We start from the raw sequence: 15,732 nt of genomic DNA, 5'->3' as shown, positions 1-15,732 counted from the left end.
GTTGACTTAGCTCAGAAAGCCCACAGCAATCTGTATCCCCATCTCCTGGTACAGCAGTTAGGAGTGTATCATCACTGAGTGCTGCACTGCAGTAGCAGACGCTACCAATGGAACAGGGAATACTGCAAACTTGACAGTAAAGTCTACTGTTGTAGCATATCAAATCTTCAAGTTCCCTTTTTTTAGTGTTCCAAGCCAGCTTTGTCAGCACTATGCTGGTGCGTAAGAGTGGAAGCCATCGTGACACACCACTCTTGGCTCTTACAAGAGCAGGTGATATAATAAATGGATGGAAATCTTACACCACTGCTCTAAGCTATTACCACTGCTGTCATACATAAGGTAAAACCAAATACAAGCAAATACCTCTGTGCGTCTTTTGTACGCATTGATCATCCCAGTTTCTATATTCAGCAGGACTTTAAGAGAAAATAGATCCTTTGTTTTAAAATACTTCATAACATTCTTTCTCTGCTCCCTAAATAAAACTAATCTGAGCTGGCAGAGGAGTAATTGCTCTGCCAGGAACCCTTCCTATGCATCCAGAAAACAGCAACCTCCCTTTTCCATCATGAAAATCAGTAAACACAACATCCAAGCTGATTTCCACATAGTATATATACATCCACCCTGTGATATCGCTCCTTTTGTCTCTAATATACCATTTCAGCATTAAAGATTATGTTTGTATTCAGAGACAGGTAGACATGTTTAGCAACATGAAAAATCTACAGTTTACTTTTATCACTGTGTTGCAGTTCTGGGTGATCCTTTATGTATTGTCTTTTCTGGTCTAAAAAATGCATTTACCAATATGCATTAATAAAAATGTTGCAGAGCACTTGAGAAGAGATGAAAACTCAAAGATATCCACATCTCTCTCACTGTACACAGGTCAGTATTGCAGTATTATTGCCTATTACCCTGGTATCTGAGTTACTCACTATGTTTAGTGCTTCATCCTCCCACAATAAACAGAATTATTTCTCAGAAAATAAGAAAAAGAGGAGAACTGAGGAAGAGAGAGATCGCTTAAGACCACATATGAAGTCTATAAAGAACAAATTTCAGGCTTGCCTTATACACAAGACTTTTTTGGTTTGCTTCATTATAATAAATAGTGTTCCACTTGCTTTGCAAACCTGAACCAACTACTTATGACTAATAAGAACACAGCATTCCTGTTTCATACCCAAGGGAACCCAAGGTATTTTAATGGCATAGTAAATTTGATAAGGCAGTCTGGGAACCGCATTGGTAAGTGCTATGCCTGTGCTTACTGTTCCCAATATAATTAGTATACAGTTAGCTGTTAGAGACTGTTTTAGAGGGGAATCCAGCCTGAAGTCTTATCCAAAGGACATAGGATTTTCTTACTTTAACACATCATTTCCTGTCCATATAAACTTAAACTGAAAAAAGAAACCAAATACCTGTGGTGCTTCAAGTATTATGGAGAAATTATCTATTGGTTCTGGAGATGCAGGGCTGTTTTTAATGTTGCTGGAATCCAAACTGTGCATGTTTTCCTCCTCTTTGCTTTCTCCCTAAGAAAGATATTCAAAATGATGAGCCAGGAAAACAAAGAAACAAAAGCAATTCCTACATTTTTCAATAAACTAAAAGCGAGAGAGAGAACCAGACATTAGAAAAGAGGTGGGAAAAAGTTACAGGACTATAAAAAGGTAAGTTGTAAATGGAAAAGATGAAAGAATAAAAGCTGCTGTCTTCAAGATGTTAGTACAGAGACAGTAAAAAAATAAAGAGCTGTGTAGGAAAGAAAGACAAATACAATGAGATGAACAACAAAATAACCACTTTTTAGAAAAGGGAAGAATATATTTGACAGCCTTCCTACACTCCTATTTCACCACTCCTGAATTACAAGCACTTTCTATTAGATGGTGCTCTAACGGATTTTGCCTAGGTGCCCTTGATGCACAATGCTACAGTGCTCTCAAGTAAACTACTGTCTGTTCCAAAGCCCAGATTCTAGAAAAAGGAAATTCTACTTGAATTTACAGTCCTGACTTCAAACAGATTAAGTTTCTTTGATGTCAGTGGAGTTAAGCAAGCACTCAGCAGTGTCTTGGAGTGAAATGGACTTCAGCACGTAGCTAGCTGATTTGCTGAATGCCTCAAACCATGTTACACCTATGCACAGAGCCAGCACGCATGCGTTTGCCCCAGTGAGTTTTCTGATTCCACATAGATGCTCTTTCAGGAGGAACCTGAGCACGCTGGTTTTCCAGTCAGATCTTGTGGACATTGAGCTACTCATCTGCCAGCTAGCCAGAATTTCTGGACATGTTGAGGTGTAAGCACAGCAACCTAGTGACATGGTTTAGTGGTGGACTTGGCAGTGCTGAGTAAAGGTTGGGCTTGATGATCTTAAAGGTCTTTTCCACCCTGGTTGAGTCTACGATTTTAGTTGCTTTCCACATATATGCATACATTTACCCTGAATTTCACACACCCCACAGCCCCGCCAAATAGAGCAGCCTGGTCTGTCATAGAATCAAATAGCAAAAGTTAAAATAAGTCCTTACCACCAAAGGCTTCCAGATTCCAAGAGAAACTGTACCGGGGGGCACAGATTTCAGCACTTCCACTGCCTCTGCCAGAGTGGCGCGGTCCAAGGACTTCTCATTCACAAACACCAAGCGGTCACCGGGTTGAAGCTCTCCCCCACGTTCAGCTACTCCACCTGGCACCAAAGAGCTGATCACAATGGCTGTTCTGGTTGGGTCTAAGGGATCCTGAAAACAAACAAACAACAAAGAATTACAAGGAAAAAGCCCACAAAAAGATGAATGTTGAGTATGGGAAGAGCTCTTAAGCACGTTCCTCATTTAATGCTACTGAAGCATTGCTGAGACGCACAAAAAAGACTGCCTACCTATCCTGCCAAGGCTTACACTTTACAAAAGAAAGGTTTGCAGAAGGAAGATATTCCATCACTTGCCTAATCCATTAAGAAATGCGTGATTTGAAAGCTGACCGATACCCTGCCTGCCCTCTTTTTACGTACACAGGGGTGGCCAGGCCAACCTGTAAATAGAAAACCAAGGCTGGCACTCTTCCACAAGCCTCCGTCCAGCCTGTTACGTGGTAACGTTACATAAAATAACCATTCTGCAAGCCATTCAAGTGCTTCAGAGCAGCAAACCTGACGTTAAAAGAAATCATGGCAAGATCAGAAATGTAATTTCAAATATGATTATATTAAAATTAAAAAGCAAAGCCCAAAACATTCATGAATAGCAGCATACATTTGCTGTATTACTGCAGTGTTCCTGCTTTGTCAAATCTGTGTGACAACTTAGAAAAGACATTTTCCCCACCCATGAAGCCTCCTTAACAGAGGATACAGGGGACAGCAACAGAAGGGTCACTAAGATTATTGCTGAAGACAAGAAGTGCTGCAGTGGTGTATAAGGAATGTGAAGTACAAAACATACACATTGGAGAGGCTGTGAACTGATTTTCACTTGATTTTCTTGCCCAGTATTAGCCTTTGCGTTGTGCCATGCACCATTCCTATCATATTCAGCCATTTAAGAATTCCTCCTCAATGGAATGAAATGATCAGAAGTTATTCTACAGAGGCAGAAAGATTCGTAAAACAAATTTATGGGGTTTTTTGCTTCCTTGTTTGTTTTTTAAACATTAGAATGAGCCTTTCTTCCCCTTGCTAAAGGCTCATAAAGCTCAGAAATGCTCCTTGTATGCACCAGGTCTTCAAATGCATAATCATGTACTATTTTTCCCTCAGGACTTGCATCTTATTCAGGGCACGGGAGGGATAAAAAGAAAAGGGCAAAATTCAAATGACAAAGACCACCATGAATTCAGCACCTCAGCGTTAATTTGAAAACAGGACTGCTTTTTTAACTCTTTCTTTTTATATAACTGTGCATTGCTTTCCTAGGGAACATGGGGGGGGGGTTAAGGTATGTGCAAACATATGAGGCAATGAATGTAATATCTGTAAACAGCTGAAATGAGAGAACTGAAATTAGAGTTCAGCAGGAAGAGCCCTGCTGAAGCTGAATTCAAGTAAATGCATATTAGCAATGATTCTCTCCCATTCTACTGCTTAATCCTGCCATTTTATAATCTTCCCAAGCCCTGGGTATCCACATTGTACGGAAGAGGCTTCCTTGTGAGTATCGTGTGCTGATAATCAAGCCCAGCACCCTCCCTCTGCTGCGCGATGGTGTGCTGCCTACTGAACCCGTGCCAACGCGCTCGGGCTCCCCGACTGTTCCTGCTCAAACCTGCCTCACACAATGCCGAGGGGAAAGGATTTCATTTGTTTCCAAGAGCAAGCTATCCATGTTCCGCATACGCTTTGGAAATTTTTAGAAACAAACCAAACCTGAATGCGAAAGAAGAATCCAAAGGATCCCAAGATGTAAAAAATGAAGAATCCAAAGGATTCCAAGGTATAAATAAAAGATTTTGCTTTAAGAGCACTGAATTTTGGGAATTCTTCCCTTTGTGTAGATTGTCTGCTTTGCCAGCCCTTGCCCTCACCCAAACCCACGTACCCAACCATCCTGATGGCAGCTGACCACAGAACAAACAGCCCATCTGACACAGACGGCCGAGATGGTTTTCATTTGGGGGTTTGCTCCAATGCAAACTAAAACCAACCTTTTGGGCTTCTTTGCAAAACCAGGATGGTGTCGAGAGAGCCACTTTGAAGCAAGTGAGGTACTCTTCACGTTAGGAAGGCTTCACTATAGAACTAAACCAGTTAGTTTGCCTATCATGGGCTCACCTTGCCATGGCAAGCGAGGTTTATGCTGGTTCCCTAAACGGGCAAATGAGCTCTCAGCAAAATCCCACCTTTGCTGACACAGCAGCATTTATAATATGACTGTTGCTGGCTTAGCTATACTGATAAAAAATGAACAAAACATCAGCCCTCATCCTTACTGATGCAGGGAAGTGAATGCCTGGCCCAATAAATATGGCACTGGCTGGGAATGTGGGAGAAACGGGTTCAAATCCCTTCTCTGTCTGATCCAAAGCTGCTCTTTTTGGGGTTCCAGATCACAACCATTTAAGTAGGACGTGGGAATCTCACCATTAGCTTCTTCTATGCAGATATTTAAGTTCAGCAGCCTAACTACCATATTTCTGATGAGAAACAGCCCTATTTCAGCTTAGGTTTCCACTGAAATAAAAACATTCTGGCTTCAATAAATCATCATGTCACGGTAAGAGATAATTTAGCTGAAAAGCTAAATTAAAGCTTGTGTTCCAACAAGCTTTAATCCTCCTGCTAAAAATGAAGATAGAGTTCATAGAGTCCTAAGAATGATTTGGGTTGGAAGGGACCTTAAAGCTCATCCAGTTCCAACCCCTGCCACGGGCAGGGACACCTTCCTCTAGAGCAGCTTGCTTCAAGCCCCTGTGTCCAACCTGGCCTTGAACACTGCCAGGGATGGGGCAGCCACAGCTTCTCTGGGCACCCTGTGCCAGCGCCCCAGCACCCTCACAGGGAGCATTCTTTCCTAATGTCTAATAATACATGGCTCCTATATAGCAAAGTTTTGAGAACAGCACAGTTGTCTTTGCTGCTTCACAACACAAGAGTCTAAGCCATGTACGTACTGGAATTGCTTCATGAAGAGCAGCAGCAGATATCTTCTTAAAAGGGGCCCATATTAAAGCCCGTTGATCAGGCAAATACAAAGCAGGGTTATAATTACTCTGCTGTTTTCAAGCAGAGGGAGCTATTGTACAGGAAGAGAAGAGCAATACGAACTACAGAGACAGGGCTAAAGCAGTAATGTGAGCTGTGCTGCAAAAGCCTGGGTGCTTGTCACCAGTGCCCGTGAATGGCAATGTGATTGCCATAAGGAATGCAGCAAAAGCTGTGTGTGAAGACACAGACCTGCTGGATTTCAAGGTGTAATCATGAAAACATATTCCTTATAATTCAACGAGGGTGGCTGTAACTGGATTGTACTGTGCTCGTCTTACCAAAACAAAAGGAACAATGTTGTTTTGAAACCTTGCCTTATGATTTACACTCAAACCCCAATGCACCCTAAAGACCAACATCTGCTAGAACAAGACAGCAAACACTGAATTCACCCTCACAGCTTGTAAGCAGTGAGTGCAACTGGACTGTACGGGTTGTTGCCTTGCTTTTGAAAGAAAGCAGTGCTAGAAGCAGGCTGAAAAAACAGGTTCTCACCTTTCATACTAACTGCAGAAGGCAAGTTCACTGTGACAGGGTCCTGATGGACTCCGGAGCCACCTCCGTATTAACAGAGCTGCCACAGCCACTCAGGGTTACTAAACTACACACCTAGCCTAAGGCTCTTCATAATCAGTCAGTAGTGATTTTTAGTCACTAGCAGTTCAGGTCCAGATTTCACCTCTGCTTTAAAGTGAAAGGCTCATTTCCTTGGATAGAGTTTACAGGCTGGGAAGAAGCTCCCTCCCCAAACCCAGAGCTAAGATGCTGCTGTAATGGTACTCAGCTGGGATACAGAAGCGACTTAACTCCAATAGTTCAAGCAAATATTACACGACTTTGCAAGACAGCAGAGGGAGCGTGTATGGGATGTCCCATGCATCTTAAAATGGGCATGAACTGGGCTCAGCACATTTGAGGAGGAACTTTAACTTCAGTCTACTGAAGGATTCCTTTACACAAATGAATCATTTATGGTCAATGACAAAAGGAATCAGTCAGTGAAGTAAAGCTAACAGGAGACAAACCCCCTTAACTCACAAGCACTGACATAAAAAAAGAATCACATGTAAAAAAGTCTGCGACTTGTATAAAGGGATGGAAGCAGACCTCTACCATGCACCAGCTCAGGATGCTGGCCTCCAGGTAGCCCTTGGGGAACTACTGTGCCTGTAGCTGCTGTCTTTCTCTCTGTGCTCGAGCCAGCCATAGGCTATATGAACTTGTTTCAAATAGTCACAATTTATTCATGCTTAGCACACCATACATTTAACTACGTTGAACCATAGGTTTTCCCTCCCCCCCTACTGCTCCTCATCAAAATCCACAAACGTTTCCTGGAGTCCAGGTGTCAAATTTTTCTTCTTATTTTCAGAGCCTCATTTGTTCTGGATTCATTTAGCAGCGCAGAGTCACGCAGGGGCCACTGCAGTTGCTGCCTCTGGGATCCCTGGATTCAGAGCAGCATGAAGTCTCTTAAAAACCTGAGCTCTGCTAAAATGTTAAGAGTCCCAGGAGCACCAGGTTAACAGAGTCCTACGTGCAATGCTGCTGGAGTGTGTGACTTCAGTGTGGCTTCAAGTGAGGGACCTGAACTTGCTGGGGGCACCCAAGAGTCACACTCTTGTTAGATACCAGAGGTCCTTAGGAAGCAAATCTGGAAATATAACCAATAGAGCTTCCCTCTGTCCATCACCCTGGAAAATTAAAACGACAAGAACCCACTCTTTCCCCTTCCTTCCCAAAAGGTGAGGTTTCTGCAGCAGCCAAGAGAGGGCACTCCAGGCCAGCCCAGCTCCCGCACTACCGGAGGCGTTTCATGCTCTGACAAGTCCATCCCCATCACTCAGCCCCCAGCCCCAGCAGAGCCCTGGCTATGCGCAATGGATGAGGAGCAGCCTGTCCTGTGCAGCAGGCTGTAGCTATAGCTCGATTGGATGTGAGCAGCTACCACGTTTTCTGGGGTTTTGTTTGTGTTTTCCTTTTCTAAAGGCTCGCATGAAAATACAAGACAAAGCAGCGGGTGACTGACATTTACTGTGCAAAGTCACTCTCACTTAGTTACAGGCTATATTAGTTTTGGCATCATTTAGGATCTAAATTCAGCTAGCCTGACTTCCTAGAATATTTTAGCTTTCTTCAAGCAACAAACTGCCTGCTGCCACAAAAACACGCATCAAAAATAGCATGGCAAAGGATCCCAAAAGAAACAGTTTGAAACTTTTTTTCTCCCCCCTTGTACCAATTTTGATTTATCTGAACAATTTTACAAGTGCCAATTTGTATACTGCAGGTTTCGGCGAGAGAGCCAAAACAAACACGTTAGAGCTCAGAGGTCAGAGCAACCCAGCTTCATTTTGCATGGGACCACTTCCAGGTCTAACATACGTATCCATATTTAAAACTCTTCAGTTTGCAAGTGAATAAGATACCAGACTGAAAGCCTCTTAAACACAACATACTGAACAAGGAACATACACTCGTCAACAATGACAAGCACCAAATGCATTTCATGTTTGTCTTACTATTATGTAGAACAAAGGCAGAACTGCACATGAAATAATCTACCTGTATGCTCAGTGTTGTGAGATTACTCGAAATACTCATCTGTGCTCTCATTTTGTGAAGTGCCACTTGCTCCCTTTGCAGAGCCACCCTCCACATACACACCAACAATGCCAAGGGGATGCAGGAATCGAGAACCATGAACAACCTGCATCCTTTTCAAAGGCACTAAGTGCTTCCCAACAGAAGGGGAAGAGAGAAAGAGGCAGCTGTGAGTGACGTCCAGTTCCCTCCTTAAGGTAGCCTCAATTTAGAGCCTCAAGGTCCAAACCTTCTGTTCATTCACTCCAATGTATTTACAGGAGTTGGCCGTAGGAACTGCCAAAGGTACTCTACAGCCTGAAAAAACATCCCTGAGAAAGCGCTCAACTAGTTTTTGTTAGATCCACTACATGGGCAATTGAGCTGTAATTCGAAGTGTTTAAGTCTTGTTCCTGCCTCTTCCATTCGTGTTAGACTGCAGTCAGCAGGACTACTTAGGAAAACGACTATACAACACACAGCCTCTGGCTGTACCAAAGAAACAAACTCCAGGCTGATGTGCTGAAGTAATACAAACTTAAATGCAGGATGGTATTCAAGGAGGAACGCTGCACTTTCCTGTGATGTAAGGCAAAGCACTAGAAATAAAACATAAGTATTTATTGATCTGCAGTGAGGGAATAAAGCAATGAATTTCAGCAGCTCTAGCGTGCAGCCAGCATTAATCAAAACTTCTGTGGTGGGAAATGTCAGCAAAGAAACAGGAATTCACAAGGAAAGGGAAAAACACAAACAAAACATAGAGCCACACCTAGAGGAGGAGAAGGAAGAACAAGGTAGGAGTAGGTGGCACAATGGGTTTCCCACACCAGGCTTTCATCATCTGCAATCTGCAATCCTATCAGTCTTCTCCAGCAAGAATGAACACGGTGGCCAGTGATTACTCAGACCCACACAGGTCTGGCAGAGCTGGCAAGCGCTGCGCCATCAACCTTCATCTGCTGCAGAAGAGGGATGCGCTGCAGATCCTTGGGATGGAAATGCCTCCAGGGAATGATGAAAAGGAAAAGATCTTACACACTAGTGCTATTCTCAAATAAAAAGATCAAAGATAGGCACTGCTTCTATGGTAGTTTTGAAAGTGTCACCGTGCAGTGGACTCAGGTGCATGTCACTATCTTTTAATTTATCAAGCTTCTCAATCAACCTAAGGTTCCATCCGCCTTTTATATTTGCTCTCAACAGAGCTAAAGTCACAGGGATTACATTCATTAGACTCTTAATATCTACTACTTTCAGACTTTCCAGCTCCAGAAAAAACACACTGAATGCTGACTACAGGGAAAAGCCACAGAGATAAGAAAGAAAAACCCTGAACTCATAAGGAAATGGAGGAAAGCCACTGTGTGATGAGATAAGGAAGGGATAGAGATGTGTGGGAATAAAGAAAGAAATACTGATGAGCCAAGGGAAAAAGTATAAACAGTATCACCTACACAGCTTACACTTCATGGTCTTAACACACATTCTGGGTTTGATCAGCTTTCAGATTCAAATAATCCTTGAGCTAAAAATCCACTGAAACAGCCCAGCAGGCACTTCCAGTGGTTAGGAATACTGCCCTCAACACCGTTAATGGTCTGTGGAAGTGCAGTGTGTGTTTTCACACAACCAGAGCTCTCCTCTGCGTGGAGGGTGTGCATCAAACAGCAAACTCCTGAATTACAGGAGATTTTCCATAGAAAAAGCTGCAAAAGGGAACAGACAGGACAGGCCTTTTTGTCTTTGCAACAACAATCTGCAAACAGTGACTTGGTCCAAAGATGACTTGCAAGAGTATGGATGGTGGAGAACAGAGAAGGGTAGGTAAAAAGATTGCAGAGAATTTAAGGCTACTGCAAAACACAGTGAGAACAGACAGAAAACTCCAAGTGCAACAGCTCTATTTGGATTTGGGGAGCAGCATCTTGCAGAAGGGTGAGGTATTAAGAAAACAGAATACCTCATAACTTCAGAGTTCTTTTCAGAATTCTTCATGCTCATCCATCAGCACCAACATATACCTTAAACCTCATCAGTTCAGGACAACAGATTTGGACCTGTCTGGGTTGAGCTTTTACATACCCATTGCTCCACCATTCCAACGTGCTCACGGAAAGACTAGCACAGCTCTTAGATAAGCAACACTCATTTGTGCAGCTTCCTCAGGTCTCATTGTCTTACCCTTGCTGAGATTTACCAACTCTTTAACAAGAATTCCAGCTAGTTTTGTCCCTTTAAATTCTCGCCCTCTCTTGCAGGCAGAAGACATCTGTGGAATAATAATGAATTTCTTTGGTTTGGGGTTTTTTTGTTTTTATTAAAAGCTATTCTTCCTAGCAGGAAATGAAAGAGAACAACCAGATTGTAGAATCTGGGGGAATAGGGAAAACGTTTCTGAAGGTTAATAATAATAATACTGTTTAGCATTTATGTTGAGGATATGCGACAAACCAAGGAAAAACAGATGTTTTCAGTAATGCTTCAGTTTCTTTGCAAACTCAGGTATTGTCCAGAGCACTCACTGGCTGTGGCAGCTCACAAAAGACAGGAGGCCCTGAGCTGGAAGACAGGGAGCAGAATGAAGCCCCCATAATCTAAGGAGAAATGGTCTGCTACAATACTTATACACACACCAGTCTATGGGGCTGGAATGGACCCATCCAAGGGTACCAAGGAGCTGGTGGAAGGTCTTACCAAGTCACTTTCTATCACATAGCAGCAGTTCTGGCTCACAAGGAAGGTCCCAGTTGGCTGGAAACTAGCAAATGTGATGACATCTACAAGAAGGGCCAGTAAGAGATCTGGGGACCTACAGGCCTGCCAGTCCCAGCTTGGTGCTGGTTATGGGGTTAGGGAGGACATCATCCTGAGTGTCTCCACACGGCACATACAAGAAAACAAGTGATCAGGCCCAGTTAGCATGGGTTTATGAAAGGCAGGTCCTTCTCGACTAACCTGATCCCCTTCTATGACAAGGTGACCTGCCCAGCTCATCATTCCCCTGCACTGGGCACTGGTGAGGCTGTACCTCGAATTCTGTGTTCAGCTCTGGGCCCCTCACTACAAGAGAGACATTGAGGTGCTGGAGCGGGGCCAGAGAAGGGCAACGGAGCTGGAGCAGGGCCTGGAGCACAAGTGTGATGGGGAACGGCTGAGGGACCTGGAGGGGGGGACTTAGTCTGGAGAAGAGAAGGCTCAGGGGAGACCTTACTGCTCCCTACAACTGCCTGACAGGAGGATGGAGCCAGGAGGGGGCTGGGCTCTGCTCCCAAGGAACAAGGAACAGGACAAGAGGAAACGGCCTCAAGCTGCACCAGGGCAGGTTTAGACTGCAGATTAGGGAAAAATTGTTCCCCAAAAGTGTGATCAGGCATTGGAACAGACTGCCCAAGGCAGTGTTTAAAACATCCTAGGGAAGTATTTAAACATCCCTGGAGCTATTCAAAAGACATGCAGATATGGTGCCTGGGGACATGGTTTAGTGGTGAACTTGGCAGGGCTGGGTTAATAGTTACACTCAGTCTTAGCAGTCTTTTCTAATCTAAATGATTCCATGATTCTATGAGATCCCTTCCTAACCTCCCACTTGAAGTCAGACTGATAACCCCAAGCACAGCCTCAGGGCATACCCAAGCCCTAATGTGTCTTCTTGCCTCCAGGTTCTCCAGCTGCTCTACCTCAGCAAACTTTTCCTGTGTATCTGTCTATATCTCACGCTGAGATACACAGTCCCTTTCATTTCTTATTAAAGTGGTTTCTCGTTTCCCAATGCTTTTAGTATTGCTGCAGTGAGGTTTTGGAAGCCACTAATCATGAACACCCTAGAAACTTCACCAGGAATGTGCTCAATTGCATTCACCACCTCTTCAGCCCTTAAAAGTAGTATTTAAGCTGAACTCCAAGAGAATTTTTCAAAAAGCTACATTGAATTCAATTCATGACACACTATTAAGAATTATTTTACACATGAAGCAGCTTAATATGATTTAAAGGATGCAGAACTTTCCCATAGGGGGAGAGAAGCAAATCCTCCGTGAGATGAGTACCAACACAGTTGGTACTGAGGCTTACAAAACTTTGATGTTAATGAATGTGGATGGGTTGTAGAGATGGGAGAAAAGCTGCCTTTATCAGTTTTCCCAGTACCAAGCTGATAGCCATTGTAAAACTGCTTTTTAATACAGCTGTGCAGCTTTTGCCAGTAAGCCACAGGTTTCCATCACATGATCAGGTGAAAATGTGCTTAACAAGGATGTGAATATGCTTCTTTGTTCATAACAAACTTATCACAAGACAGACAAAGCTCAAATTATCACAAGAGGGCAAACGGGTAGCCAGGGACATGTCAAAGCATTCCAGCCTGCATCTCCCTGTTGAGCAGTCCAAGAAAGGAAAAATATATAAGCTAGTTGAATACCACCTTCTACAAATAAGAAGTCAGTTTGCTTTTTTGTGACTCTACATCTGGAGCCTGTTTGTTTGGGGCATAAAGAAAAGAGGAAAGATATTTGGAGACACTTAAATTGCTTCACTTCCTGCCATGAATGACTATGCAATGATCTTGTTATGAAAGAGAAAACAATTGTTTCCCATGCTCCCTGGGAGAAGGACAACATGTAACCTGCTGAACGTGCAGCAAGAGACTGTAGTTCAACTGTAAGAAAAGACTGCTAATGGTAAGAGAGATAAGTCCAGGAATAAGGCAGCTGTGGAGTCCCTATTGCTAGAGTACAGTAAGAACCCCTTAAGCACTGACCCACGCTGACTTCATGTTGTTTCAGGTCTGGGTAAGATGAAGCTCAAATAATACTGAAATACCTGTTAGTGATTCCATGGATGGGTAGACATTTACACCTACATCAGTCCATGAGTTCCTACAGCCTAACAGGTCTATAGGGCACCTGGGTACTGTGCAACAGAACCCAGGCACTGGGGAGTTACCTTTCAAGCACAGAGAGAGAGAAACAGCATCTCACAGGCATTCCTAAGAGCTATGTAAAATGTCAATCCTCTCCACTGCAACCCTCGCCCTCTCCAGTTTCACACACTTTAAAACAGCTGCTTTAAAATACTCTGACTTCAAAGCCCAGTAAATTAAGCTCCCCATAAAGTCCATTCAGCTTTTTGTTTAATTTGATAAAAGCTCATCAGACCATTCAAGTTACCTTCTGGTCAATACTGCCTCCAGAAATCTGCAATTCAGCTACCTGTGGTTTTTCCAATCTCTCTGTAAAACATCACTAACAGAGCCTGTTGGGGCCTGCATGTACCAGGTTTCGGGTAACCTCTGTTACAGGGCCACTCAAAGTACCTTTTATGCAACTGTGAGCTCTTTTTTTCCTCTACAAGTTTCTGTATTGTGTGATTTTAGTTTTCTCTTGCCCCAGTGCCCTGGGATGACCACTTTTATATAGCATTTCACCTTTGTTTTAACCTGATGACATACTATGCCCCCTTCTATTTTAATTTGAGACCAAAACCACTTGGTCTTAACAGCGACTTAGCTCTTAGACTTGCTGGGCAGGAGGTTTAACTTCAGGCTAGAAAAGTTACTATTAAGCTGGTGCCAGACTCTTTGCAGTGGTGCCCAGTGACAGGACAAGGAGCAACGGCCATAATATAAAACACAAGAAGTTTCACCTCAACACGAGGAAGAGCTGCTTTCCACTGGGGGTGTCAGAGCACTGGCACAGGCTGCCCAGGGGGCTGTGGAGTCTCCCTCTCGGGAGACATTCCAAACCCACCTCGATGCGTTCCTGTGTAACGTGCTCTAGGTGGTCCTGCCTCGGCAGGGGGTTGGACTGGATGAGTTACAAAGGTCCCTTCCAGCCTTCATGATTCAGTGATTCTGTAACACTTTCATGTCTATTGACAAAAAACAATACATAAGCTTACTATAGGTCCTTGCATCACTGATGATCCCAAATCACTCTACAAACAGAGTACTTGGTCCCTCATTCACCATCAAAACATACTTGCCGCTAACTGTGCCAGCAACACTACATAAAAGTTAGTTAAGAGGTGAAAGAGAGAGCAACTTCTCCAAGTGAAATTACAAGGAAATTAAGGGAGGTAGAGTATATTACTTCACGGAGAAGTTGGCCAAAAGACCAAACAGCACACCTTTTTAATGGCTAAAAAGGGGGGCAGGGTCCCTGTTCAAGATAGAATCACCAGCAGCGCAACACTGCTCCTCAGGTCTCTGCTGAACACGGTGTGTTATCAGCTGAGGGAAGCACAGCACATGTGGAGCCTGTTGGAGGCTGCTGCTGCCTCTCCTTCTGCGGGCTTTTCATCTAAGTGTTATCAAGAAAAAGCACTGCCTAGCCTAAGAGCTTTGACAAGATCCCAACACAGTGGTGACAATAGAAGAATACACAGGAGATTTCATTTTGAGACCTCTTTGCTGTTTCTTATTTAAATAAGCCATCACACTAGGAGGAAAAAAAATCCAGTGAAACAGATCATTTCAAGAACACACAGCGTCAGCCTCCCCATCCACCTCCCCTCTCACCGGGTATTGACCCTGCTGGCAGAGCAGCAGCCTCAAAGATTTTAGATTTCCTACCACGTAACTACAAATCAGGACATTCAGCAAAGGGGAAAGAGAGATTTTCTTACACATAGTGATCATGAGAAGCTGAACAGCCTCCTATATAAATACAGCCCTGTTCTAGCAAAGAGAGTTACTCTATTTCTCTAATGGTAATTCCAAAGTTTTAGGAACATGTGTTCATGTCTTCCAATAGGACTTATTAAAAAACAGAAGGTTGCTCTGTTTTAAGCATTTAAATCCCTAAAGACAGACAAAAGAAAACACAGGACGAAGTAGCAATACTATTGATTATGCATAATTGCTATAATTAATTTGTAATTAGTTCATTAAAATCTATAGGCATTACATTGGAATTATGCTTGTACATTTCTGGGAATATCCTGCAAGTCACTTGGGATATGCTTATCATTTATTTGATAGATGAAACATTATTAGAAAGACAGCCCATTAAAAATTAATATACCAGAGGAATAATTTCTTGATCTCAGCATTCAGTTTTCTATGTACTCAGATTCCTATTCCATCTTGCAAAGAGTTTGTATTAATACTGTTTTTCCAGAGTGTGACTTGGGAAGCATTTTACACAACTGAAGCACAATACCCATTAGGCCAAGTATGGGGCCAGTTTTGAGAAGACAAAATGAAAAACACTGTATATACCATGACAGTATTCAGCACCACATCTAATTCTATAATCAGACTTAAAATGGAAAGATTAGAAGCCTTCAGCTTCAAAAGACATACCAAACATGAGTGGAAAGCAGTAGGAAGAAACTTCCACAGCACCATAAGCAGCCCGATCTCTAATTGCTTAACATTCTTCCACTTCTGCAGTGCATCTGGCATCACTCACTGTCATAAATGAACATGT

General features: G+C 43.1%; 1 protein-coding gene across 2 annotated transcripts in view; it reads right to left on the bottom strand.

Moving 5' to 3' along the window:
* Positions 1-15,732, bottom strand: part of PATJ (PATJ crumbs cell polarity complex component) — a 148,738-nt gene that overhangs the window by 97,650 nt on the left and 35,356 nt on the right. For both annotated transcript variants that reach the window (XM_061469625.1, XM_061469626.1), the window contains exons 17-18: positions 2,550-2,759; positions 1,434-1,547 (exon numbers count right to left, since the gene is read on the bottom strand). In XM_061469625.1, the coding sequence (XP_061325609.1) occupies positions 1,434-1,547; positions 2,550-2,759 (324 nt within the window). The remainder of the gene's footprint in view (positions 1-1,433; positions 1,548-2,549; positions 2,760-15,732) is intronic.

Source organism: Pezoporus flaviventris, unplaced genomic scaffold (assembly GCF_033815535.1).
Source record: "Pezoporus flaviventris isolate CSIRO_AGI_PZ_B2104156 unplaced genomic scaffold, CSIRO_AGI_Pfla_v1 ptg000059l, whole genome shotgun sequence".
Classification (NCBI taxonomy): Eukaryota; Metazoa; Chordata; class Aves; order Psittaciformes; family Psittacidae; genus Pezoporus; species Pezoporus flaviventris.
Note: the sequence above shows the minus strand (reverse complement) of the source record. Positions and strands in the feature narration are given on the sequence as shown.